Source organism: Cupressus sempervirens, chromosome 6 (assembly GCF_028749045.1).
Source record: "Cupressus sempervirens isolate cs-2001-9-10 chromosome 6, ASM2874904v1, whole genome shotgun sequence".
In the NCBI taxonomy this organism is placed as follows: Eukaryota; Viridiplantae; Streptophyta; class Pinopsida; order Cupressales; family Cupressaceae; genus Cupressus; species Cupressus sempervirens.
In genome coordinates this window covers 508630396-508656508 of record NC_143123.1, presented here as the reverse complement: position 1 = coordinate 508656508, position 26113 = coordinate 508630396, and the positions used below count along the sequence as shown (strand labels likewise).

The window sequence follows — 26113 nt, the reverse complement described above, 5'->3', positions numbered from 1 at the left end:
ACTGTTGATGGGAGAGTTTGAATGGGTGCTGATGGAAACTCTTGATATAGGTGCTAGTGGGCTGTGGATCAAATTGTGGGATCGCAAGGGACCCAAATTCAATTCTATTGATGATTCATTCCTCCAAAAAGGTTGCAACTTTCCAGAATTGGGAATGTGTTGGGAATAGGCCTTATTGAACCACACAAATTTTTAGAAGACAAAATTTGAATATTCATCAGGGATTTGATTGGCATCTACATCCCAAAGTTGTTGTCGCATATGGAGAAGGAAGTAACGGTGTCCTCAAGTGCACGAGATGAAAACATTGAAGTTGCAACTTCCTCAACAATGAAGTGTTTGGTTCACCACTTGCAGTGAAATGAGAGATAGTTCTACAATTGAGACATACGCCAATCTCTTATTGGGCTTAGATCATAGCTTGAGATAAGTATTACTTTGCTATCTTCTATTTTCTATCTATGTGGTATTAGTATCAGAATAGTAAAATTTATATTGATGCCATGAGCATTAGATTGGCTGTAGTGGCATAAGTCAGAATCTCTTATTATATCTGCGTGCATGTAGAGATATGTAATTTGTTTTGATCTCTTTGATAGGATGACCTTATGAGTTTTTTTTGGTTTCAGAGGATGCAACAAGAAGAGATGAGGATATTGCAATGATGATTTATATTTGCGTTCAGAGGGAGCTTGTGATTCAAAGGGAGATGTTTAGCCACAAAGGGAGGTTACGTCATCTATCTTAATGTGGTGATAAGATCTATTTTTGTTAAGAGGGAGTGTTTATGGAAACTCCATCATTTTTATACATATTGTTAATATTTTGATGTTATAGATTTTGATAGTCTTGTTGGAAAAAGAGTTTTAGTTATGGTTTTATGAGTTATTATTCATGTAAAATTAATAATAAGTTGTAAGGACAATGTGATAACTCTTTCACTCATGAGAGACTCAGTGAACATCACGTAGAGATAGTCCATGATGTCATCATGTTGAGAGATTTTGTGATGGGAGTTTGAAGTCGTGTAGGAGAGTCCGTGATAACATCCTAGTTGTAAACCTTACTGATTTGTCATGTTGAGAGATTCCATGACAACATCACGTTGAGTGAGTCCGTGATGAAAGGTGATTTTGTTGTTTGTAGGTTTGTCATGTTGAGAGATTCCATTGCAACGTCACGTTGAGTGAGTCCATGATGAAAGTTGAATGTGATGTTTGTAGGTTTTTCATGTTCCATGATTATAAGTAATTGTTATAGGTCTATCATGTTGAGTGATTCCACAATTTTTAATAATGTTAAATTGTTCTCTTAGTGTCATGTTGAGAGATTCCATGAGATCATGATGAAAGTTGGTTGTGCTTCTTTTAGGGTTTTCATGTTGAATGATTCCATGAATTTTATAGGATTTATGTGATTAGACTTTATCATTGACATTTTGGTTGTAGCCTTGTGTGACTGTTCAGCTAAAGATTTCTCTCTCATGAAGAGGGAGTGTTGGAGATTGTAGCTGCGATATAGATCTTTATCTCTAAGTGTTAATATGATTATGGTCACCTTCAGCTGAATATAAAAACATGTGTCATGTGACATGCATTGAGGCATAGAAATACGAAGAGTTGTACTTGTTAAATGAAGCGTCATATTTTTGGAAAATTTAAGAGACCTTCAGTTATAATGTGAAGAGTCCCTCGTGTTATTTATATTGCGTCAAGCAAAAGACATTGTATACTTGAAATTTATTATCAATAAAAAGTGATCTTTTTGTTGTGTGGTTGGGTTTTTCCCTTCATTTTGGAAGGGTTTTCCCAATGTAATCTCTGGTGTTTATTGTATTTGTTTTGTTATTTCTTATTATTGTTTATCTTTATTTCTGGGAAAATATTCAATAGGTCCCACCATTGAGCATTTGTTTATACTTTTAGTCTAATTGGTAATTTGGGCTTGGGTTCAAGTTCGGGTTCAAAGAATTTGTTCAATGGTATGACAAAAAATGAAATGGGGTTTGGGTTTGTTTGGGTTCATTGGTGCAAAAACATGTAAAAATTATACATATACCCTCCACACACACAGACACACATACACATGTATGCAGCCTAGAAGCATGAATTAAGATTAGAATGTCATGTAGTATCATAAAAACAACAAAAGTACCATAAACTTAAAATCATATTATCATATCAACATTAACATATTAAAATAATAATAGAGTTTAAGCATCATTGTTTTGACTTTCAACAATTGGAACTTCATACTAAATATCAATCATCTAATTGATAAATCATCATCTTCTTCTTCATCATCATCATCAAAGGCACTAGTTGATACAAAAAAAGTGCCAACACCAATAGGATGAGCTGCACCACTATCATTCTTGCTTTCCAAGTCTTCAAATGCTTATTACTTTTTCATTGTACAAAGAGCTTGTTTGTTTGTAATTAACATCCTACTTGAAAATTGCTAAAAACATAGGTTGCAATTCCCTTCACCTACTGAAGATTTTGTTTAAAACTTTAATGTTCAAAATATAATTTATTATTATCAGCAATTGGTTATAAAAATCTCTTTGGAATAAATCTTTAGAGCTAGTTTAATTTGCTGTAATATTTATCTGAAGTAAAGCTAATTTTGGTTTGTCATGTTAAAGATCTTATTTAGATTCTTCCAAATTCATTGTGGAATATCTCAAATGCATCCAAAACTACCATGGTTATCCGAGTAGTTTCAAATTCTCTTCTCTTCGCTCAAGGTTCAAGCATTCAAAAAAGCTGATAGGTTTAGCATTATAAAAGATGAAGCAACGATCAAAATCAGTTTATATTACATCACAGTTAAATTAACTCTTCAGATTTTGACAAAAAGATCTTAAAACATAAAATTCCAAGTTTAACTCAATACATCCACATCATGGTTACATACACATAGGAAACAAATGTGGTCAAGGGGTAGCTTATTAATGCTATTTAGGGCCCTAATGCAGGTGAAAATCTAGAAAAAGCATCCTCTTGAGGTAAACCTTTCTCCCCATATTCGTGCATTCCTAAGAACATACCCTGCTAATTTAGCCAACAACCACTTAGGATCAGTGTTATGAGACTCAGACTCGCCTCTGACTCGGAAAGTCAAAATTGGGCTCGGATTCGGACTCGACGACTGGATTCGGTCAAGACTTGGCCAGGACTCAACAAGGACTTGTAAAATTAAAAAACCCATCAAATTCAAAGATTTTTTCGGATTGAAAGATTTTTTCATCCATCTTTTAATCAATTAACATCAATTACACAATAAATGAAATAAATAGAAGCTACTTAACACACATACACAATTTTGCATAGATGACACAAGTATAAAAGCGAATTTTTGAAGGAAAAAACCTGAATAACATAATATAAAGTTATACATAGTGTCATTGTTAATGTATATAATATTCATAGATTATGAAATCCATGGAATCAAAAGTTCAAAACATATATCAAAATAACAGCTAGAGTGTAGAAGACTTAGGCCCATAGTAGCCTATGTCCTGCGAATACGCTTAAGATAAGTCATGGAATACTCTAGAGCTATCCTCTCTCCCTGTGTTTGAGGGTGAACCTCATCCTCGTCCTCATTGCCACGGACATAATCTTCATCATCAGACTCAGATCCATCACTCCTAGCCTCGGGGTCCTACAATCGGTCTCCTCGCGCTATAGCCTCCTCAGCTGCCATCACTACTGCCTCTGCCTCCCAATCCACCTGATCAACCCACTCCACGTCTTCATCACTGAAGACAGGATCAGCAATCGATGCATTTCCCTCTGCATGTGGATCAACAGTTTCTAATACAATCAGAGATATATCGGTGTTCTAGATTTGTCTATGGTGAAGGTTGTAGTGAACAAAAACAAGATCATTCAATTTTTGCACAAACAATGGAAATACAAGTAAGTTTGTAGAAGCCTCCTCCAAATGCTTCCTTTAGCTCCTCTCAATGCTTAAGTGCAACCTACAAAGTTGCACAAACAATCAAAAATCGATATTGGAGAGCCAACTGGTTCGCTAATTTCTCTCTCAAAACCCCAATACTCTTTTCTAACTCTTTTCTCTGTATCACAAGCATTAACAAAGGATGGAATGACCTTTTTAGGTCAAATAGATGTTATACAAAGCACAAACAATTTACTTAACCCTTTTATTTTATTATTTTTTGCACTTCATGAGTCTTGCTGCCAGAGAGAGTCCATAGCTCAAAACCCTGTGTGTCAAGAGAGTCCTTGGACTCGGCGAGTCCATGCTGACTCTGCCAAGACTTTGCCGAGTTCGAGGCCAGAGGCAATCTACCTTGTTTTGATGGACTTTGGCTCAGACTTGGTTAGTCGTGCTCTGACTCGTAGAGTCCCATAACTATTTAGGATACCAAAAGCATAGTTCCCAAACTCAGACTCGGCAATGCCGACTTGACTCATGACTCACCTATCACTCAGCTAGGGGAGAGGACCCAGTAGTGGTGAGGGCTAACTTTGTCAACATGTAGCCGCTACATGGGATGTCGTAAGACTTTCGTTTTTTTTTTGAAATGTAAAATGGACATTGAACTACCTACAACTAAGGTTTGAAAGTATGACTCATCACGCAACTCGTTAAAATAGTGCACCTAGTGAAATGTGTCTAAAAAATGACTTTTTGAACATTCGACCAAAGGTTAATCAAAAAATCTCTACTAATTGAATTTAAAATTATCATTTGTTGTTAATAAAGTATTGTATAACTATATGAAATGTAATATATATGCAACTTAAATGGACCAAATAAATATTATTAATCATAAATATTTGTTATATATAACTTTTATATATAACACAAAAGGACAACTACTTCAACATAAAAAGATTATTTGTTGTTATAAAAATAACACATTATCATATAAAATACAACCTATATCCAACACATAGGGACCATTAGTTGGACACTAATTTTTTTTTACAATCTCACACATTTCATGAGAAAATACAAGGCATTTATTGGTATTCACCTTTTATATTTGTGATGATACATATTATTGATATGGTTTATGCATATACATTGCTACCCCAATAGTGGTACACACAAGAATAGTATGTGTACACTAAGATATCAATGCTTATTTAAGTGAGCATATTATGTTTTGGCTGACATACATATATTAGATAGCTATGATATTTTGTTTAAGACAAAAAGTTATTTATTTCACTCATTAATGAATTCATTTATTTATTTTTTCTATAACACTTATAAGTCTTCATGTGTTCAACAATTGGTGTATTTTTTACCAACATTTAGATTTTTTTATATTTACAAATAGATCAATTAATTGCAATATATAGTAAAAATGTGTTGGAAGATTGGAATCTATGTTCACCATAGGGTGATCCATTATTGGAGCCCGCTCCACTATTGGGTCCTCTCCCCTACAGCTTGACAGAAGGAAAAAACCCTTGAAATTTAGAGATTTTAACAATTGAAAGCTAATCTCATGCACCCTTTATTGAATATAACTTAAACACACTATAACATCATCAAATAGAAGCTAACACACATAAACAAGGATAAAGATACTTGCCTATTTTGGTTTGATTTTGCTGGTTATAAAAGGACAAAGATACAGTGCTATTATAAAAGTTTTTCCCATTTTGATAGGAAAGTTGAATTTTGTTCATTTTGTATTTCTGGGTAACAGTAACATGGATATTTACTTTGAGATAACTTTTTAGTTTAGTTTGTTTGAACCTCAGTTGTAAGGAAGCAGGCTAATTACTGAGTTATATTCTGCAAAACAAAATTGATGGTAAAGATGACTTTAGCTACTTTCAGTCAAATAGTCCATTGAATGATAGGTATACAATAAACATAATTACTTTTAATTCAGATTAGCATATTTAAACATGGGCAATTTTGATATACATGCCCATTTGGTTTTTCTTTGAATGCTTTCTAACAGGGTATGCTCTCGGGCAATTTTTCCCTCCCATTATGACAAAATATTAGGAGATTCTTGCATTTTGATATTCAGAGTGCTTATACCTAGCATCTGGATATCTACTTATATGCTATTTGGATTGTAGACCAGAAAAGTTGAAAACAGATCAAATAATAGATTCTTTTGGGGAGAGTCTTTTCAGTAAAGCCTGAGTGATAAGAAGGCAGTAATATGAAAGATGGAATACAATTCAGAAGCATGAAGTTAAATTGATTCTTTAGACTATATAGATGGTAATTACTCTTAAGAATCCATAAGGAATAAATTTGATACAAATAAAAACACAATAAAAACCTCTCAGTCTTGGTCCTTTATCAAGCTAAAAATCAACTGTTTTAAACTTTCCAACTTTCTCAGTTTTGCAACTGAGTCAGGCAAGTTTTGCAACTGAGTCAACCGATTTTTGGCAACTTTTGTTTACTCGCTGAGTTAGGCAATTTTTGCCACAGTGAGTTGCCAATCCGAGTCAGAAAAATTTGCCACCTTCAGTTCAGCTTACCAAATCACCTGAATCGCAGCGATTCTAGGAGCTACGATCAAAAGTACTGTTTGCACCTAGTCATTTTTTGTATTATTTGCAATTTTATAGTTTCTTCTATCAACTTGCACTCTTGGAATGCTCATGATTTGAAGTCTTCCTTGGATCCAAACTTTTTCATCATTGATAGTGAGGATAGAGTTTGAGGATCTCCTTGGAATCCCAATTTCAACTACCATTTTAAAATCTGTTTAGTCTTGCTTCTCTTATTGTCAATGCTACTGCCTTCATGTAATTTGCCAAAGTTTTCTTTCTGACATGGCTACCTTTTGCCTTAACTATCTATCACATCTTTACATTGTTTGTAATATCTCGTCATATCAGAACGTGGTATTTCGAAATTGGGGTCACAATAGTCAATCAAAGAAACAGGCGAGGAGTTATGGTCTTTGAAAGTCGCGCCACTTGAAATTGCCAAAAATGAAATTTTATCAAAAAATATTTTATGTTCCGAAAGTTGTTAAGGCCTACTCTAATGTAATAAAATATGAAAAATAATAATAATTTAGGATTGGTGAGCCTCAAGATCTAGGTTTGAATTTCTAGAACCTTCTTGGGCGAGGAAAATTGGCTATATAAGGAAGGCGCATAGGGTTGTTTGGGACAATTCTGGGATGTTGGTGATGGTTTTGGCTTACAAAACATTGTAAGGATAATGTCCATGTGACTTTGCATGTTTTATTTCTGAAATTTGTAATTTCATACTTTTGGAGATAATAAGAAGACAACTTTTTGTTCTTGTAACTATATGTTATTTCTCTATTTCTGTTATGTGTTTGTGTTATTAAGGGGATTACCCTTCATCAAGTGGTAGGTATGAAAATAGGAGTTCCTGAGTGTGTAGATAGATTGCTGACTATGAGACGGTTTGCACCACGACCGTGGAGGTTTTAAGTGCCCTTCAGAGACAAGTGCAAGCATTGCAAGAGGAGATTCATAGAGGAATGAATATTGCAGTGAGTGATGAAAGTGAGGATGAATTTGAAGAAGGGAGTGTTGAACAAGGAGTAGAATCAGCCAGGGATCCTAAGAAGGACAGGTTTTTAGATCCATTTCTAGGATTGGAAAAAGACCCAAGATTGAAGTCCCCACATTTTTTAGGAAATTTTAAACTGGAGGAGCTGATTGACTGGATCAATGATCTAGAAGAATATTTTGAGGATGAAGAAATCAAAGATACTGAGAGGGTCAAGTTTGCGAAGGCCAAATTGAAAGAGCATGCAAAGATTTGGTGGCAAGAGATTCAGTTAGAGCGAAATAGAAGAGGAAAAGATTAAATCTCAGATGGTGGAGAAATAAAAGCGATAATTTATTCCTTTTGATTATAAGGTCGGTCTGTTGAAGAAAATGCAAGGGTTGAAACAAGTAGTAAGTTTGTTTAGGAGTACATAGAAGAGTTCTATCGAGTCCTCATCAACACAGGTCGTGTGGAATTTGACAAGGAGAAAGTTGCCCGTTATCTTAAGGGGTTGAGGCCAAGTATTCAAGAGGAGTTGAGTCTAGGTAGAATGACTAGTATTAAAGAGGCATACCAATTTTCCTTAAGGGTGGAAGAAAAATTGAACAAGAATTTCGAAAGCAAGCAAGGTGGAAGATGTTGTGGTAGAAGATTAAACAGACGGTCCTATGGAGGACAAAATCAAGATCAAAAAAAGAATGATGAGGCAAGCAATAGTTAGAATCAGAGGGGAAATAATTGTAACTGTGTTCATGATCAAAATATTAGGGATCAAAGAGGAAGAGGAAGGGGGCAAGGGCCAGTAAGAGGAGGTTTTCATGGAACTTGTTTCCATTGTAGTAAAGAAGGGCATCAAGCCTATGAATATCACCAATGCAAAGTAAGGATAGGTAGGAGAGTTGAAGGTCAAAAAAGAGTTGGACATGTAGCGAAGATGTCAAGTGATCATTTTTTGAAGATGTTGAAAGAAGAGAAGTCCTAGTTGCTAGAAGAGTCTTGCTAAATGATGAGAATGAACTTGTATAAAGAAGTTTGTTTCGCACTAGGTGCAAGTGTGAGGATAAGTGTTGTGATGTGATTATCGATAACGGGGGTACTGATAATTTGGTGTCAGAGGAGATGGTCACAAAATTGAAGCTAAAAAGAGAGAGACACTCACACCCATGTCGAATTTCTTGGGTGCAGGATGACCACAAGGTTATGGTCAATGAATAGTGCTCAGTAAAGTCCAAGATTGGAAGCTACGATAATGAGGTACTTTGTGACATCATAACAATGGATGCATGTCATATGTTGTTGGGGAGGTTGTGGTAGTTTGACAAGCGTACTATATATGATGGTCGTGCAAATACCTATTCCCTCACAAAGGATGGAGTTCAACAAGTTGAAGCCATTGAAGGAAATAGAAGAAAATGTATGTAGTAGTGTCAGAATTTGTTTAGTTGATGAAAGAAATTTTCTAGAAGGTATGAGGGATGAGCGTATGTGTTTTCCTTTAATTCAAAAGTCTAGTAAAGAGGAAGTAGAAGATGTAATTGTAGATGTAAATTTTTTGGATCAGTTTAATGATATTGTATCTGATAATGTACTTGATGGGTTGTCACTTGTCAGAAATATTAATCATCAAATGGATTTGATTATTGGAGCCAGTTTGGTGAATAAGGGAGTTCACAGAATGATTCCAGTAGAAAGCGAAGAATTAAACAAATAAGTATAGGAATTGTTATAGAAGGGGTTGATTTAAGAGAGTTTGAGTCCATGTGCTGTACCAACAATATTACCACCAAACAAAAATGGAGAATGGAGGATGTGTACAAATTCTTGAGCCATCAACAAGATCACTATCAAGTACAAATTTCCCTTGCCAAGGATGGATGATATTATGGACAGTTTGAGTGGATCTATGTATTTCACAAACATAGATCTGAAGAGTGGATATCACCAAATCTGGATCAGAGAAGGAGATGAATGAAAGACAATCTCCAAGTCAAAGGAGGGCTTGTATGAATGGTTAGTCATGCCTTTTGGGCTAACCAATGCACCGAGGACATTCATGTAGCTCTTGACTGACATACTGAAATAATTTTTGGGTAAGTTTGTCATTGCTTACCTAGATGATATTTTGATCTTCAATAAAACTGTAAGAATTTGCCTAAGGGCAAAATTCACCCAGGAACTAAGAACTCAAACACAAGCACACAGTAGACCAAAGAGAAAGAGAGTATGATTAGAATGACAATGTATTCAATATGTCATGCAATGTAAAAGTACACTAGGAGTGCCTGAATATAAAGGCCTCTGAGATACATCTAGAATACCTCGTAATCAGCGCCATGATGTGTCATACAACCAAGCACATGTCCACCAGATATGGGTTATCCTCCATTAAGCACCGAAGTAAGTGCAGTGATGAGAGGATAAGCCTACAAGGGTGTGACATGCAAAATAGTGTTGTAGACACCATGTGCTAAAATAGAGTTGCGTACTCCTGTGTTGTCTACATGACAACTCAAAAAGGTGCGCAAACTCCTAAGTGTCTCGCAAATAAAAATAATAAAATAATGCAAACTAATAAACTAATGCATTAACCTAAGTAAACTTAAGTAAGTGTAATAAGTAAATACTTATTTACACCAACAAAAACATTCAAAGGGCACATAGTGCATAGTCGTAGGGTCTTTGAGAGGCAAAGGAAAGAGAAATTGTTGATTAATCTGAAGAAGTACAATTTTGTGAAGGTTTTAGTATATAGGATTTGTAGTTTCAGTAGAAGGTCTAAAAATGGACCTAAAGAAGGTGAAGGATATCCTCGAATGGCCTACCTTAAGTAGTGTGTGTGAGGTAAGATCTTTTTATGTTTTGGCTAGCTTTTATAGAAAGTTTATTAGGAGTTTTCACAGTGTTTGTGGATCCTTGACTGAAATAATGACAAAGGATAGAAAGGAGTTAAAGTGGACTATGCTAGCAAACAAGAGTTTTGAATTGTTGAAATAAAAAGTTACTTAACAACTTGTTTGAGCACTTTCGAATTTTAATAAGGTATTTCAAACTTTCAAGTAGATTGTGATGTTAGTGGTAGTGCCATTGGAACTGTTTTGAGCCAATGAGATAGGCCTACTGCTTACTTCAGTGAGAAGTTAAATGATGCCAAAAGAAAATATTTTGTTAATGATCAAGAGTTTTATGCTATAGTTCAAATATTTAAGAAGTGGAGATATTATGTTTCGCCTAAGGAGTTTTTAATTATACACTGAGCATCAAGCTTTGCAATAGTTGAATAGTCGAAGAAAGTTGAACCAATGACATTTAAAAAGGGTTGATTTTATGTAGAGTTACACATTTGTTTTGAAACATAAGAGTGAGAAGTCTAATAGGGTTGCAGATGCTCCTAATAGGAGATAGGTTTTATTGACAAAGATACAAATTGAGGTTGTTGAGTTCAAGGAGCTCAAGAGCTTGTATCCAGAGGATCCTGATTTTAGTGAAGCTTGGAAAGCTTCTACATAATTTGTTACTCTAGATAGAACAAAGTGATTGGATTTCATCATCCAAAATGGTATGCGATTCAAAGGAAGTTAATTGTGCATTTCGAGTTCTATAAGGGAGAATCTCATCAAAGAGAAGCATATAGGAGGGCTGGCTAGATGTTTTGGTCATGATAACACCATTGCTTTGGTTAGTGAGAATTATTACTGGCCATAGTTGTAACAAGATGTCAAGAACTTTGTACAGCGTTGTAGAGTTTGGTAGATGGCAAAGGAGCAAAGATGAATATAGGGTTATATCAGCCACTACCCATACCAGAGAAGCCATGGGAGGATATCAATATTGAATTCAATCTTGGTTTACCAAGGACTAAAAAGGGGCATGATTCTTTTGTGGTGGTTGACAGGTTTTAAAGACGACACATTTCATTCCTTACACGAATACTAATGATGTTTATGTGGCATAATTGTTTTACATAGAAGTGGTGAGACTACATGGTCTATCGAAGAGCATAGGAAATTGAGACACTGAGTTTGTTGGGTACTTTTGGTGCACATTATTGAAGAAGTTAAAGACAACTTTAAGGTTAAGCTCATCACATCATTCACAAACTGATGGATGGATCGAACTGGTGAATAGGAGTTCGTAAAATTTGTTGCGATGCTTGATTGGAGATAAACTAAAGGGATGGGATTTGATTTTACCACTTGCGGAATTTGCTTATAATTATTTTGTCAATAGGAGCACTGGTAAACCACCATTCCATATAGTGCATGGAAGTAGTCCCAGAAATGCTTTTGAAATAAGGAAGTTCGACAAAGAGGAGACACGTAGTGCTAAAGCCGAAGATTTTGCAGATCACTTGAAGAACATTCACAAAGAAGTGAGGAAACACATTACCAAAAGGAATACAAGATACAAGACTAAGGCAAATGAGAAAAGGAGATATTAGGAATTTTATATTGGAGATGAAGCCATGGTTCATTTGAGAAATGCAAGATTTCCAATGGGAACATGTAATAAGTTGAGGATGAAGAAGTTTGGACCATGCAAGATATTGAAGAACACGATTTAGGAAATGCCTATGAAATAGAGTTGCTTAGTGAATTGAATATTTCACCAGTGTTTAACATCTCAGATTTGATAGAGTATTATGGAGGTGTTGAAGATGAGGTCACAAAAGCACATTGGAGTATTCCAACAACTACTTCAGCTAGTGAGGAGTTTAAAGGGATCTTAGACAGTCATGTTGGCAGAAGTATAAGAAACAAGACACATGAAGAATATCTGTTCAAATGGAAATCACAACCTATTGAACATTCATCATGGATGACAAGGGAGGAGGTTAACTATTTTGGTTTTGCTCTGACACTTGAGATGTGGTAGGGTCACTTCTCAAATTACCTAGGTGTTTGTTGTAGGAGCATCCTGGGTGTAAGGACAATCTTGCATCACCCAAAAATATTTCTGATTTGTCTTTCACTAAGGGCTATCTCTGTGTAGAGTTACTATTTGTGGAGGCTTATGATTTTTAGTAAGTTGGTCGTGTGAGCTCAGAATGTCCTGATTTCATACTTGGAGGTTCATTCTAGATATATAAGCCTACTAGTAAAGTCTCATTACAATTTCAACTCTATTTGTGAAGTCATTGGAATTTTTTGGTTTTGGCAGCAGGCTATAAAAAACTTTGAACTCAGTTTTGAAGCCTTCAGAGGCTTCAAAAAAGGGGTCAAACCTCGACTAACTGGAGCTTGTACGATTCAGGCTCTATAGATCAGGTTGTGGCATTTCTTAAATGGGGTCATAATAGTCAATTAGAGCAACTGGTGATGAGCGATGGTCTTTAGAAGTCCCACACCTGAAATGGGCAAAAATGAAATTTCATCAAATTTTTTTTCTTTTGAAAATTGTTGGTGCCTACTATAATGTAATAAAATATGAAAAATAATAATAATTTAGAGTTGATCGACCTCAAGGTCCAGGGTTAAATTTCTAGAACCTTCTTGGGCGGTGGAGAATTGCCTATATTGGTAGTGGCTGTCTAGGACAATTTTAGGATATTGGTAGTGGTTCTAGCTTATTGAACATTGTACGGTAAGTGCGCATGTGGCTTTGCATGTTTTTTTTCTGAAATTTGTAAATCTATACTTTTGGAGATAATAAGAAGGCAACTTTTTGTTCTTGCAACTTGCTACTATTTCTCTATTTTTGTTATGTGCTTGTGTTATTAATGGGATTACCCTTTATCAATAATGTTGGGTCAAATCCATCTTGTAGTCCGCTTTAAATTGTGTATTTCCATAATTGCAATGAGCATGCATGTGCTTCAAACCTGCAACCAATAGGCATTGCACAAAACTTAACAAAGCTAGAATATATATGTATTTCACTCCTTATTGCTTAATCTTGTATCTTTCAGTACAATCCTTTATCCTGGATAAGTCACACCATTGAAGACAAGGGGTTTACACAAGGTCACCAAGAGCGGGGAGACTTTGAGGTCTCCGGTACTGGTATTGGTACTGCTACGGCAATTTTTCAAATAGGAGACGGGGGGTACTTGGAGACGGCAAATTTTTTAAAATATTTTTTTAATAGTTTAAAGAGTCTAATACTAAAAGTAAATACAAAATTTGAAAATAGTAATATTGTAAGACTAAAGTAAATAATAATAGTAATGTCACATTAAAAATTAAAATAGACTCATAGAGTCAAAGATTTCAAAACTCACATGATCACAATATTGTATCTCATAGACATATTTGTTTTTCGAATATTACATATGATCATCATATCAGATTGATAATTGCTGAGATTATCATTACATATTCAAATTTTAAATTCAAAAAAGTATAGTTTGATGCTGAATTGCCGATATGCAAACAAAAATGAACACTTTGTACAAAAAACAAAAAACAGCAATATATCTAGTATTAGTATGTCGATGGTACTATCATCTACTCCACAAGGTTGTGATCATCCATCTCAAGGTCTTCAGCTATCATGCTCTCCAAAAAATCATCTCTCCAAAAATATTTTAAATGATTTAATCATTTAAATTGTCGAATAAAAATAATTTTTTAAAAGTGTTTCTAATGTTTTTAAAGTTATTAATTTATTAAATAAAATATTTTAAATGGTTTAATTATTTAAATTGTCAGTGGTCTTAATTTTTGTATTAAAAACATTAAAATGAGGGCTAAAATATATAAAATTATTTAATATTATATTTTACATTTATATTTTATTAGGAGACTTCGGGGAGACTTCACTTTTTGGTTTAGGAGACGGGGAGACTTTAGGAGACTTCGTCATGAAGTCTCCAACCTTTTTTGAGGTCTCCGGAGACGCGAAAAGTCTCCGAGACCGAGACACGACTTTTAGGGGGAAGACGGGTCTCCCGGTAACCATGGGTTTACATGCTCAACTTCAACTCTTCAACTTGCCATTCATTCTTGGTTAGTATGACATTGCCTTTTGGGTGTCCGCACCAAGAAACCATTGGAGTTTTCATCCCTTTGATAAGAAATTAGGCAACAAGGACAAATCCCCTTATCTTCAACCTCTTTTTCTAAACCCCATGGAACTTTCTGAAATTTTATTAAAATATCATTTTCGAAAACTTCTTTTTCCTCTTTAGAGTGACTTTATAATATTTGTTTTATTTTATTTTAATTCCCTGATAAATGACTTTATTAAAACAAGATATTCAACTTATAAATATTAAAATAATTTGTTCAAAAACATCAATTTAGACAACTTAAGACAACTAATTAAATTTCTTCAAATTTTGGACCGAACATGGGGATATCACACTATCTTTGCATTAAACAAGTTTGATCACCTTGCACCTTCCCTCAAGAGTTGAGGTCACATGCCTTTGGCTATACTTGTGCTCATTTATAAATAATAGAGAAAAAGTCAAGTTGCATTTTCGAGTTCATAAGATCTTGTGAAGTTATGATGAATTATGAAGACCTTAGTGCTTATGTTACTTGGAGACATGGACCTTCAGCATCTTATTACTATATATATTTTATTTCCCACATGGAAACCTTTTGGTTTTAATTAAGTTTAATGTATCTCTTTATAGTTTATGCATCCTTTTGACTTGCTGAGAATCAAATTCATGTTCTGAGGTGCAGGAATTCGCACACTGTGTAAATAGGAGCTGCAAGTTACCCCAAGACAAAGAAGAGATGGACCGTTTCCGACTATTGATGCAGCTTAGGTAAGGTTATGAATATAATTGTACATATTATTTTCTCTTTTGCTTTCCAAAATTGCAACTGTTAATGTTGTATGATATCTGCCCATAATTTTAATTGTTTTAAACATATGGGGCAATAATGCTTGTATTATTAATTGTAACCCTGCAATATTGTTGCCATATTATTTGTAATGTATATGTACAAATCATTTTCATGTATGGTAATATGCATATATTGTTTCAATTTAGAAGGAAAATGGATGTTGCTGGATGATTAAGTTGTAAGCACACCAAATTACGCAGGTTTATGAGATGAGGAATATCATTTCTCTCCCACTTGAAAATGTGTTGGAAAATGACTACATGAATATTGGCAGCAAAAATGTCTACTTAAGTAATTGAAAATATCTGTTGGATAATCAATTCATATAAGCTCGATCTCAATTCCACAATCACAATTGTGGTACGTGTAGAAAGCATTGAATGGGTTCATTTGTAGTTTTGAAAAGAAGACTAAGAGAGTTTCCTCAAACGTGTCTCAAGATGGATGAGAACTCTTTAAAAAATCTCTTTTTGAATAAAGTTGATTTTATATCAAATTTCTATGAGTTTTTGATGGATTTTGATAAAAATGAGTTCTTTTTGCTATATTTTCATGAAACATTGGCACTCTTTGTAAGTTCTCATACATTTTTTCCTATGAAGCCAAGTTTGCACCTGGCAACCCAGATTCTTGTCCGGACTTGTGCAGGTCCGTATTCATGTCCGGGTTCGCTGCAGGTCCGGGCAAGGTCTGGATTTCGGACCGTGGATTCGTCCAGGTCCTTGCTGGCATGAATCCAAGTGAACCTAGGAGGACCCGCATTAGTAGGGTCCAAAAAATAAAATAAAACAACACAAAATAATGTTTTTTTAAAATATATTTTCTTATGTAACCTTAAAAGGAGCCTTATAAAAAACATTGCACTCATTTGATATCTCATTTGCTCTCTCATTTTGGTGTGCCCATTTTCCAATGATGAGGATCTAGATATAGTCGCAGCCGGAGATGAAGCCATTGATCCCTCATTGTTTGGTGACCCATTTGACCCTTGAAGGGCATTCGATATTGTGATCACTGATAAACTATTAAACACTTTCCATTTATCATTAAGTTTCAAACTTTTTTATTTGATGAAGTACTCTATGTTTTCAAATTTCATTTTGCAATTTGGTAATTCACTGTATGATTTTTTATATAATCATGAACATAGATTAATGAGCAGGTATTTAATATATATCTTTGACATTTGGCATTGTTCAATGATGAAACAACATATATTCATAGTATGAAATGACTAAGTTTTGCAATTATGCACATTTCTCTTTTTTTTTTTGTATATATAATGCATACACACACACACACACACTCATGAACCCACCTAGGAACCCAAATGGGATTTTTGTTTTGCCTAAACCCATGAACACAAATCCGTCCCCGAGCCCAAATCGGTACCTTCAGATATCATTTTGATATTACAACTTATTAATACTCAATGCATATTCATCAAATAGTTTATTCAAAAAATCTATTTTAATTGTGCAATACATGAGTATAATCCTATCAATCATGTTACAGTGACATATCCAGTTGGTCATAACTAAATGGAAATAGGCTAAGTGAATATGAGAACCTAATACGTCGATACACAATTTTTTTTGGGAGTTTGGATTTGTTTGGTTACGTGCGTGTTTGTATATTGATCGGTGAAGTAGTGTTTTTCGAAATGGCAAAAGTTATTACATAATATTCAAATTATAATTCCTCCCCTTGTCATTTTCATCCCTTACTAAACACATCATATTACGATTCACCCAAAAGAAGACAATATGGCAAAAGTCTTTTCGTACATATTATTTCAAGAGCTTTTATACTTCTATAATTTCTCGATGATTACTATCACAAAGCCAAAAAGAGCTCCAAAATAGACATAACATCACCTTTACTTGCTACACTCGATAGTTAGAAGGCCCAAGGTCCTTGACACACTTTCTTGCATCCAATTGCCCATGCATCGAGTGTACCTGTAACATCCACATTTCCTGAGTCTTAATTAACAACTATCATATCCAAGAATTACAAATATTACTTCATTTTCATAGGAAGGCACTTATGTCAGTCTTGTTCATGTGAATGAGATTTACGGTTAAAATCAATTAAACAAAATTTCTTAACTAAGAATTGAAACATCATCAATGAATCTACTATGGAAATTAAAATCTGCATACCATGGAATTCGACACCGAAATCAATCTTGGGATGCTTTTGCAACCACCTAGGTTAGTCCACAAATACCACTATAACAATATCAAATGACGACTACCATCCAGTACCGCTATATCAAAATCAAATAACGATTTTCACTAAATACCGCTATATCAATTAGGGCATCACATACCACAATATCAATTAGGACATTGATTACCATTGGATCATTTAGGGCATCCGATACCATTGTATCATTTAGTGCTTCAGATACCACTGTATCATTTAGGGCTTCAGATATCACTGTATCATTTAGGGCTTCAAATACCATTGTATCATTCCTTTCTTTTCGATTGCTACACTGTGGCATTAACTTAGGATCAAAAAAATATGCTAATAATCATTATTCTTATATATGAAAAATTGAAATAACAATCCTATAGATATATTCCATATTTAGTTAGAAGATCAACCGATCTTATTGGTTACCAATTATATTGACGATAAGAATTGCTTTCATTTTAAGAAATATCTATAACGATGATACAACTCAATTTATCTTACCTTCTACTTGTATATACATCATAAAGTAAAAGTATTTGTCTTTGACAAGTGTTCTAATGCATAGCTTATCTTTGTCTGTTGGACGTCCGACAACTTGTGGAGAGGGGAAACATTGTCAGGGGCTTAACCACCCAACCTCAGACTATAACTTATCCTCACACAATCTCTATTGTGAAAGACCCTTCCTATCTGGAATAGACAGGAAACATCTTGTCATCCACTGAGCATCCTAGTATCTAATCACACCACTCGACTCGACAACGGAGAATACAATAAACATGATCATGCATGAGCTATTAAATGATTCCTTTTTAAAATGATAAACATTGTTATATCATAACTGATTCTGTTTCATGTTATCACAGATTCCTTTCTCTCACCTCTTCACCCTTTCCTTGGCTGTACAACTAGGTGAGTCCCAGTTGTTTGAATCTCAGAGCAACCCGCTCTTTCAATTAATCCTTAATTGGTAAAAGAATATTATATGTTTTCATCTTATCACAAACTGTGACTTGAAAGAATATGTTCTTTAAAACTAGTAGAAATATTATTGACTCGTATTTCCAATTTGTATATTTAAATCATGATTTTATTGCATCTTCAATAACTCTTTCTCAAGAGTTTCTATCCGATGATTATAACTACAGTTTAGCTGTTATGGAAATCGGAAACCAATAGGAGATGATAAGAAGTATACAACTAAGCATGGAACATAATTGATTTTGTACTTTCAGCTTATCACAATCTGTGATTTAGAAGAGCATGTTCTTTAAATCTTGCAGCAAATAACATTTGGTTCTGATTATCAATGGCATAAATAAAATATGATTCTATGTCATCGATTCTTTACTATATTTTGATAGTAACTCCTCGTTAAGAGAGAGTCAATTGATGGTACCTAAGCATGATGATTACACAATAGTTGCCTGCTGCTAAGGAGTTCGGTATACAGCAGTAGTTGTTAATAAGATTCAAAGCATTATGTGAGGTTGATGGACCACATAACTTGATATAATTCTGGAAATGTTTAGAGCCCTGCCAAACGCTATTGATTTAGTTCTTCCTCTGAATAATCTCCAGGCGCATTCACAAGGTGACTTACAGTCACGTCTTCAGCAAGAAGAATAATAACCCAAATAGAGAAAAGATTGGCAATGCTAAAAAGCTAGAGATATGGTATTGCAGAGATTTCGTAGATGGAAGACAGATGCTTGGAAAGATAGAAGTCGGGTGCCAGGAAAAATATATAAGTCGGAAGCTTGGAGAAATAGAAGTCGGGTGCTTGAATAGATATAATATGTCTCCCCACCTCTCTCTCGATTTCTTAAAAACAAAAGGTAATCTCTCCTTGGCTTCCAAGAAGCCAGAAAGGAAAAAAAGGGAATTAATGGAGAAGTCGGAATTAATAAAGGAAGCCAATCTTTGAGAAAAGTAATTGGCTGTCTTTAAAAATATATCTACCTCTATACATGACTTCAATTTAAAAGGAATAGTCGTGACTTCTTGGCTTTCGTAACTTAAAAGATTATCTTGCCAATCCAAATTGCCAAGTGTTAAATCAGTTAAAAGCAAGCAGGAATAAAATTGGAATTAGAGTTGGAAGATTATAATTCAAATATTATTATAATTCGAATGTTATTATATATTTTGAATATTATTTTAATTTTATATTTATATATGTACATGTAAATATATTAATGGGGTGACATCACTTTATTAAATTATTATAATATAATGGTGCTATTTCATTTGTATATTTATATGTATATATATACATATATATTATAATAATATAGTGAAAGATCATTTAAAATCCTTTGAGGTACGTTTTATATTTTAACTCAATTATTTTATGTTTCTCAATTTATTTATTTAAATAGTTCATGTGGTTCCATCCATTGTATCCTGATGTTCAAGTCGCTAGGTCTTTAACCCATTTGCCCAATGATGGTGATGCTCCCGTGCCTAATTCTTTTCTGACAATGCTTCCACCCCTTCGACGTGCTTCCTACAAGGAAATTCTCCGCAGTTAAATCATATTACCATAACAAGTTATTTAATCATATTTAATCAGAACAACTAAACACCTATTCAATTCCATGAATTCGTGATAAATAATTATAATGACTATCTTACCTTTTCGTAGGATTATAACAAATTTATCTGTCAATTGACTTCATGTGAACCACAACGGCTATATTTTAAATTGGGTCAAAAATTGGGATGTAACAGTACCTCCCTTTGTAGCCACTTAATGGGTTGGCAAGTATGGTCTCCAGCTTCATCATCACTCTGGCTCGATTTTGGGCTTCACTTCGACAACTCTTCACACTCTTGACTCTCCCATACCTGCAATGAGCATAATGTTTCTGGTCCCCCACACTATTGTATAGTAGTCTCTAGTAGCCTGCCAACTTGAACTTAATTTTGATGATGTCGAATTTCCTCTCGCCTTTGCCCAAAATTTATCACTTTCTCCCAATCTTCTGTGTAATCACACAAAATTGTCAAGAATTTTTGGGCATCTTCCCTTTGACCTTGGCAGTTGGTGCCTTTAATGTAGAGAATGAAAGGATGCATCATGCATGTATAAACAATACCCAAAACTCATCACCAATCCCCTATTGTTGTATAAAAACCACTTCCTCGTTCTGCAATGAGCCAGAATGTCTCGAGCCTCTCCCTCCACTTGAATGTTACACATTTGGTAACCACTCATTGCACCATCGCCTTTGAGCTGAATTGTAGCCCCTATGTACAAAACACTAATGAGATATCTATGTTGGCTCTAGGTTTCTAGTATACCATCAAAAAATCATTGCTCAGGAGCCCACACACCATCAATAGGATCCGTGGGTCATCATGGTGAGGGCACTTTTGAGCCTCTCCACTGATACTTCCCCTCAAAAGAGTATTTGCTATTTTTGAGATCTCAAACTAAAATATGCTTGCATGGTCACTTGTTACCACTTTCCTTCTCTCTTCTTTGATAATCAACAATAAAAGTGCAAATTTAAGTTGATATTGATCCTACTTATGATATTTGTACACGAGCGTTTCCTTTGTTATCCAAGCAATTTACTTCGCATGTGTATTGAGTTGGATTGACGTCCTTCCTCATTTACAACTGTATTTGATACTCATTCTTTCGTGCACTCCATCAGCTATATCTTTTGTCACAAAATATCTCAACTCGCCTCGTCGTTGGGTCACCAACAATCTCTACTTGGGTATCTTCCTCCAAAGATTTATCTTCCCTTTTCACACTTCCTTTAGTACCCCACCTCCATGACACTTCTCATAGTTTTCGTTCTTCTATAGAGAAACCTTTGCTCCTTTCCATTTTTGCTAGGTGGTAGAGGGGAGAGTGATCATCCTTTTGCCATGTTTATTTCACCTTGCCTCAAGCCCCTCTTTACCTTGTTTATGCCCTTTGCCATTGTGTTGAGTTGTTTCATCGTCATTTCGAGATTTGTGCCTGTCACCTCATGTGCTTGGATTTTAATTTCATTTGCCATCTGGGTCGCATGCCTTACTAACAATATAGACCTTAGTTTCCTTGTTTTGGTTTTTGATTTATGCTATCTTTCTAACCTTGTGTTTTCTACCACCGCTTAATCATTCGTACCTGGATAACTCACCTCAATTTTGGGTTGCCAACAATCCCCCATTGGGTGTCCTCTAGAAATTAATCCACCTTGTTCCCCTACTTTTGGTACCACACCTCCGTGTCTCTTCCCCCATTTAGCATTCATCTTCAAAGAAAAACATTGGGAGGGTGGCCATTCCTTGCCGCTTTCGCTACACCTTTCTTTGGGTATCGTATCACCATGTTACTGTCCTTCACTTTTTTTATTGAGATGTTCCATAGTCACTTCATAATTTGTGCTTGTCTTACCATATGGTTTGAACTTACTTTCATTTCCTTCATTTGTTGTTTGGGCCACATCACCATTTAATATTTGGTAATTTAAACTTTGTGCCTCCGAGTTTTTTCATCTAACTTATCCTTTTTGCCTTGGGTGCCTCCTTGGCCACTGCGGCAGGTGATTTTATCCATCTCATTCTTTAGTTAGTGACACTACCCACCTTGGTGTCCACCCTTGAGGATTTGTCCTTTGTGTCCTTTACCATTTCTTTGGGCATCTTAGCACTTAGGTAATCACCTTTAGGGAATCAATCATTGTGAGTCCCATCCTAATTTTCTCTCCCCTTCTTGACCTATATTGGTTTGTTGACTTCTTGTTTGGACAGAGAATAGAGCAGAGAATTTGCCACTGCATTATCGTCCTTGTAAACATGATATACTTTGAAGTTGCAAAAGACCTCCAATTTTTTCTAGTTAATAGGTCTTTATCAAAACTTCACACATGCGACTACCCATCCCCAATTGCCATATATAATTTGTGAATCTTCCTCTAAATGTAACTTTTCCACCTGCAAATTTCTGGCCATCTCCACTGCTATCAACGCTGCCTTGACTTTTGCCTCAATATTTAATATTGCCATCTCCACTGATTTAATACTGTTGTAAGTAGACAATCTGAAGGAAGGGAATATAATTATAGTGTATATTGGGAATTGATCACATTGGACAAGGAAGAACAATAGTAGAAAAAGATCAGGCATTCACAAAAGGAAATTCAACTAAGAGTATGCATATTTGTTATTCAAACGGAGGAATAAATATATAGACTATATCTGGTATTATAAGGAAAATGACGGAGAGGAGGTCATACAAATGGAATAGGGAATTATATTTAGTGGTGACTATTGTCCTGCATTTTGTCACTACAAAATGTAGGTAACAATACAAAACTTTTTCAAATTAGTGTCGCATTTCTCTGAGTTTAGTTCATTATTTAATTGGTTAGTATTGATCAACCAATTGGTACCAATTGATATAATGAATCTTTTTATTGAAGGCCTTCGTCAAGTCTTCTTTGGTTTTCTTTTTGTCGAGCCTTTGCTTGATTTTTGAAGTTTTCATCGTCATTTTCTTTGCTTTTGAGTTTGCGTTTGTTGGTTTTTAGTCCTTTGGTTTTGCTCATGTCATGCCTTTCGCTTTTCCCTTCGATTCGGTCTAACGTAGAGGTCAATTGGAGTTGTTAGTCAAGAGTTATGTCCATTTTAGTGCTTCAAAAGTGGACCTTTTGGGTGCAACAACACGAATTAAAAATATGATATAGTTTCAATTTGACTTTCACTTTTTGAAAAATATAACTTATATTCACTTTTTGTTATTTAAGTTACTTTAAATTTTTAACTTAAAGTGACTATAGTGCGCTTTATGTTATAATTTTAAGTTGAGTTACTTTTTAATTTTTCACTTAAAGTAACTATATAACTATATAGTTTCACTTTATTTTTGGTTTTAAAAATCAATTTTTTTTTAAAACCTACTTTAAAATGATGTTTATATGTTAATATTTTAAAATATGATAAATAAATATTGTTTATGACTCATTTTCTAACATTTTTATAATTTTAAGTGAATTAAATGACTTAAAGTCTTCATAAGTGGACATTTTATATGCAATAGCATGTAAAATCCATCAAAAGTGGACATTTTACATGTCACTGCATATAAAGTTTACTTTAGTGAACCTTTTAGATGTTATTACATCAAAAGTCCATCATAAGTGGACCTTTTTGATGCTATTACATCAAAAGTGAAGTTTTCATGCTTATACATCTAATAGGTGAGTTGCATTTTAAAATATGCTTTTTCTCCCAAAAGGTTTGTTTTTGTCTATGAGCACATTTTAAAACATGTAATGGCACCCAAAAAGTGCAATTTTGGAGAGATGCATGTTTTAAAATGTGTGACTCCAAAAGGTCCGATTTGATCGAAACACATGTTTTAATATATGCATTGACCTTTCAAAAGTCTATTTTTGAAGAACATGCTCTTGCCCTCCATAAACCCGATTTTGATCATAACTTGAGATTTTCTCAATGGATTTGCATGAGATTTTCTCCAATAGGGTCGTTTTTTCTTAGCCATGGATTTTTTAACATCAAAAATGAATTTATCTTGCTAAAAAACAATTTTTCAAACTCCCTCCAAGGGCATGTTTTTGAAAATATCTTCAAAAAACACCATTTTTGGCTCATGTTTTTGCCCAAAGAGGAATCGATTTGGCTTTTCAAGTGTTTTACATTACATTGTGACTCATGTTTTGGTGTTTTAAAGCCAAAATGTTTTCATTTCATGCCTTTTATGAATGACGTTTTTGCTAAAAATGCCTAAAAAATTGGGGTTTTTATCCGCTTTTTTTAAATTTTGGGGAAGTTGTTTTTGCATTCACAAATAAAAAATGACTCAAAAACATGCATTTTTTTGGCCACATTTTTGCAAAACGGCCCAGATTTTTGCATAAAAAAGTCATGTTTTTGTTCAAAAAACTCAAAAAATGCATTTCTAGCCCAAACCTTTGATCAAGAGGGATTTTTTTTGAGTTTTAAATGCATGATATTGTCTTTGGAGACTATATATTTGGCACTTTCATGTCAAATTCGACCCTTCATTGCTCATTTATTTTTGTTGAATGCAAGTACGGAAAAAGTCAAAAAGTTGTTTGACAATCCGAATTTGAGGAAGAATTGGTCTTCAAATTCTATGACTCTTGCTATTTTGGCTCTTTAACCTCCAAGTAAGTGGACATTTTCAAACTTGCTCAACAATTCATGCTTATCTTGCTATTTCCATGCATATTTTAACTTGAAATTGCACATTTGTCCATGTATATGCCTTGAAAAGTGCATTTTTCTTTTAAAAATGATGAAAACTCTCATTTTCACACTTTTGGAATTTCCCCAAACTCCAAATTCGAATTTAAGTGTTGAAGTACATTGCATCTTGACATGTTTGAGTCTTTTGCCAAAGGCATGTGTTTGTTTTTATGCTTTGTGCTTGCTTGTCGGTTTTCTCCACTTTGGAGAAGTTACAAGTTCTTCCCCAAGAACTTGTTTTTCCTTCACTTCATGCAAAAGCATCATCACATTTCACTTCCATTTTCCATGCCACAACACATCGCATCTCCTTTGACAAATGCGATTACATGTTTTCCATCTCATTCACCATTCGCACATGCATGTAATCCCATATTTTCTGCTTCCATTTTCACTCATCTAACTTTACACATCCATTCGCACGACACGACTACACGAAATGTCTTACGTGTAATTGCATCTCAAAGGTCCGATTTTGATTAAAAGTCACTTTTTGAAAAATCAAAAAGATGTCATCTGCATGTTTTTCCATGTACTTTGACCTTACTTTTCCTCAAAGGCGTCTGTAAAGTTCATTTTCCCTCAAACTTCATTCCATTTTTGCCTCTCCATATGCATTCACGCCTCCATGAGCAAATACATGTTTTTGCACTTCCCATGTCATTGCATGCTTTGCATCTCTTCCATTTGCACTTACATGTAAAAGCTCGTCCACCATCCACATTCGCATGTCATCTCACTTTTCATTCCTTATTACATGTTGCATTTACATGTAATCCATTTTCTGTGCAATGACATATTGAAAGCCTAAGTCACATTTTGGAAATCAGCAATCTCCATTTGCACGCATTCCTATGCACCAAGCACTTTATGTCAAAAAAAGGTAAAGGTGCTGATGGAAAGTTGTTTCGAGTTTACATCCGGACATTAGCAAGAAGGTTCTCAAAGTGTCCGAGAATCCAAAATGTGCCAATCTACGAAGGAGAATTCACAACAACTTGAGCGAGAAATGCTAGATCACATCAAGTTTCCACATGACAATGGACAATTCATCGAAGTTAGAGGTTATCAAAAGATGCAAGACCATGGTTATCAAGGTGAATGTAGTGGTACAAAGTACAGGAACACCCAATCTTGTTATCATTTGGGATAACATCGCCAAGTACAAGGCCTTTTAGGACAATACCTAGGATTTTTTCAATTCTCTTCCGTCTTCTTTCTTCTTCTTCTTTCATGGTTGTAATTGAAGAGGATGTATTACATGAAGATTGGTAATTACATGTAATGCGAGTTACATGTGTATGTAAAACATGTAATGTGAGTTGCATGTGCAGTTGTATGTAACCCTATTTTTTTAATTTTTAGTTGGATTAGGTCAA

General features: G+C 34.6%; 1 protein-coding gene across 4 annotated transcripts in view; it reads left to right on the top strand.

The window, feature by feature from the left end:
- The window catches only part of LOC149553254 (Spc97 / Spc98 family of spindle pole body (SBP) component), a 159522-nt gene that overhangs the window by 58808 nt on the left and 74601 nt on the right, over positions 1-26113 (top strand). For all 4 annotated transcript variants that reach the window (XM_089788715.1, XM_089788716.1, XM_089788718.1 and 1 more), the window contains one exon: positions 15126-15211. In XM_089788715.1, coding sequence (XP_089644841.1) covers positions 15126-15211 — 86 coding nt within the window. The remainder of the gene's footprint in view (positions 1-15125; positions 15212-26113) is intronic.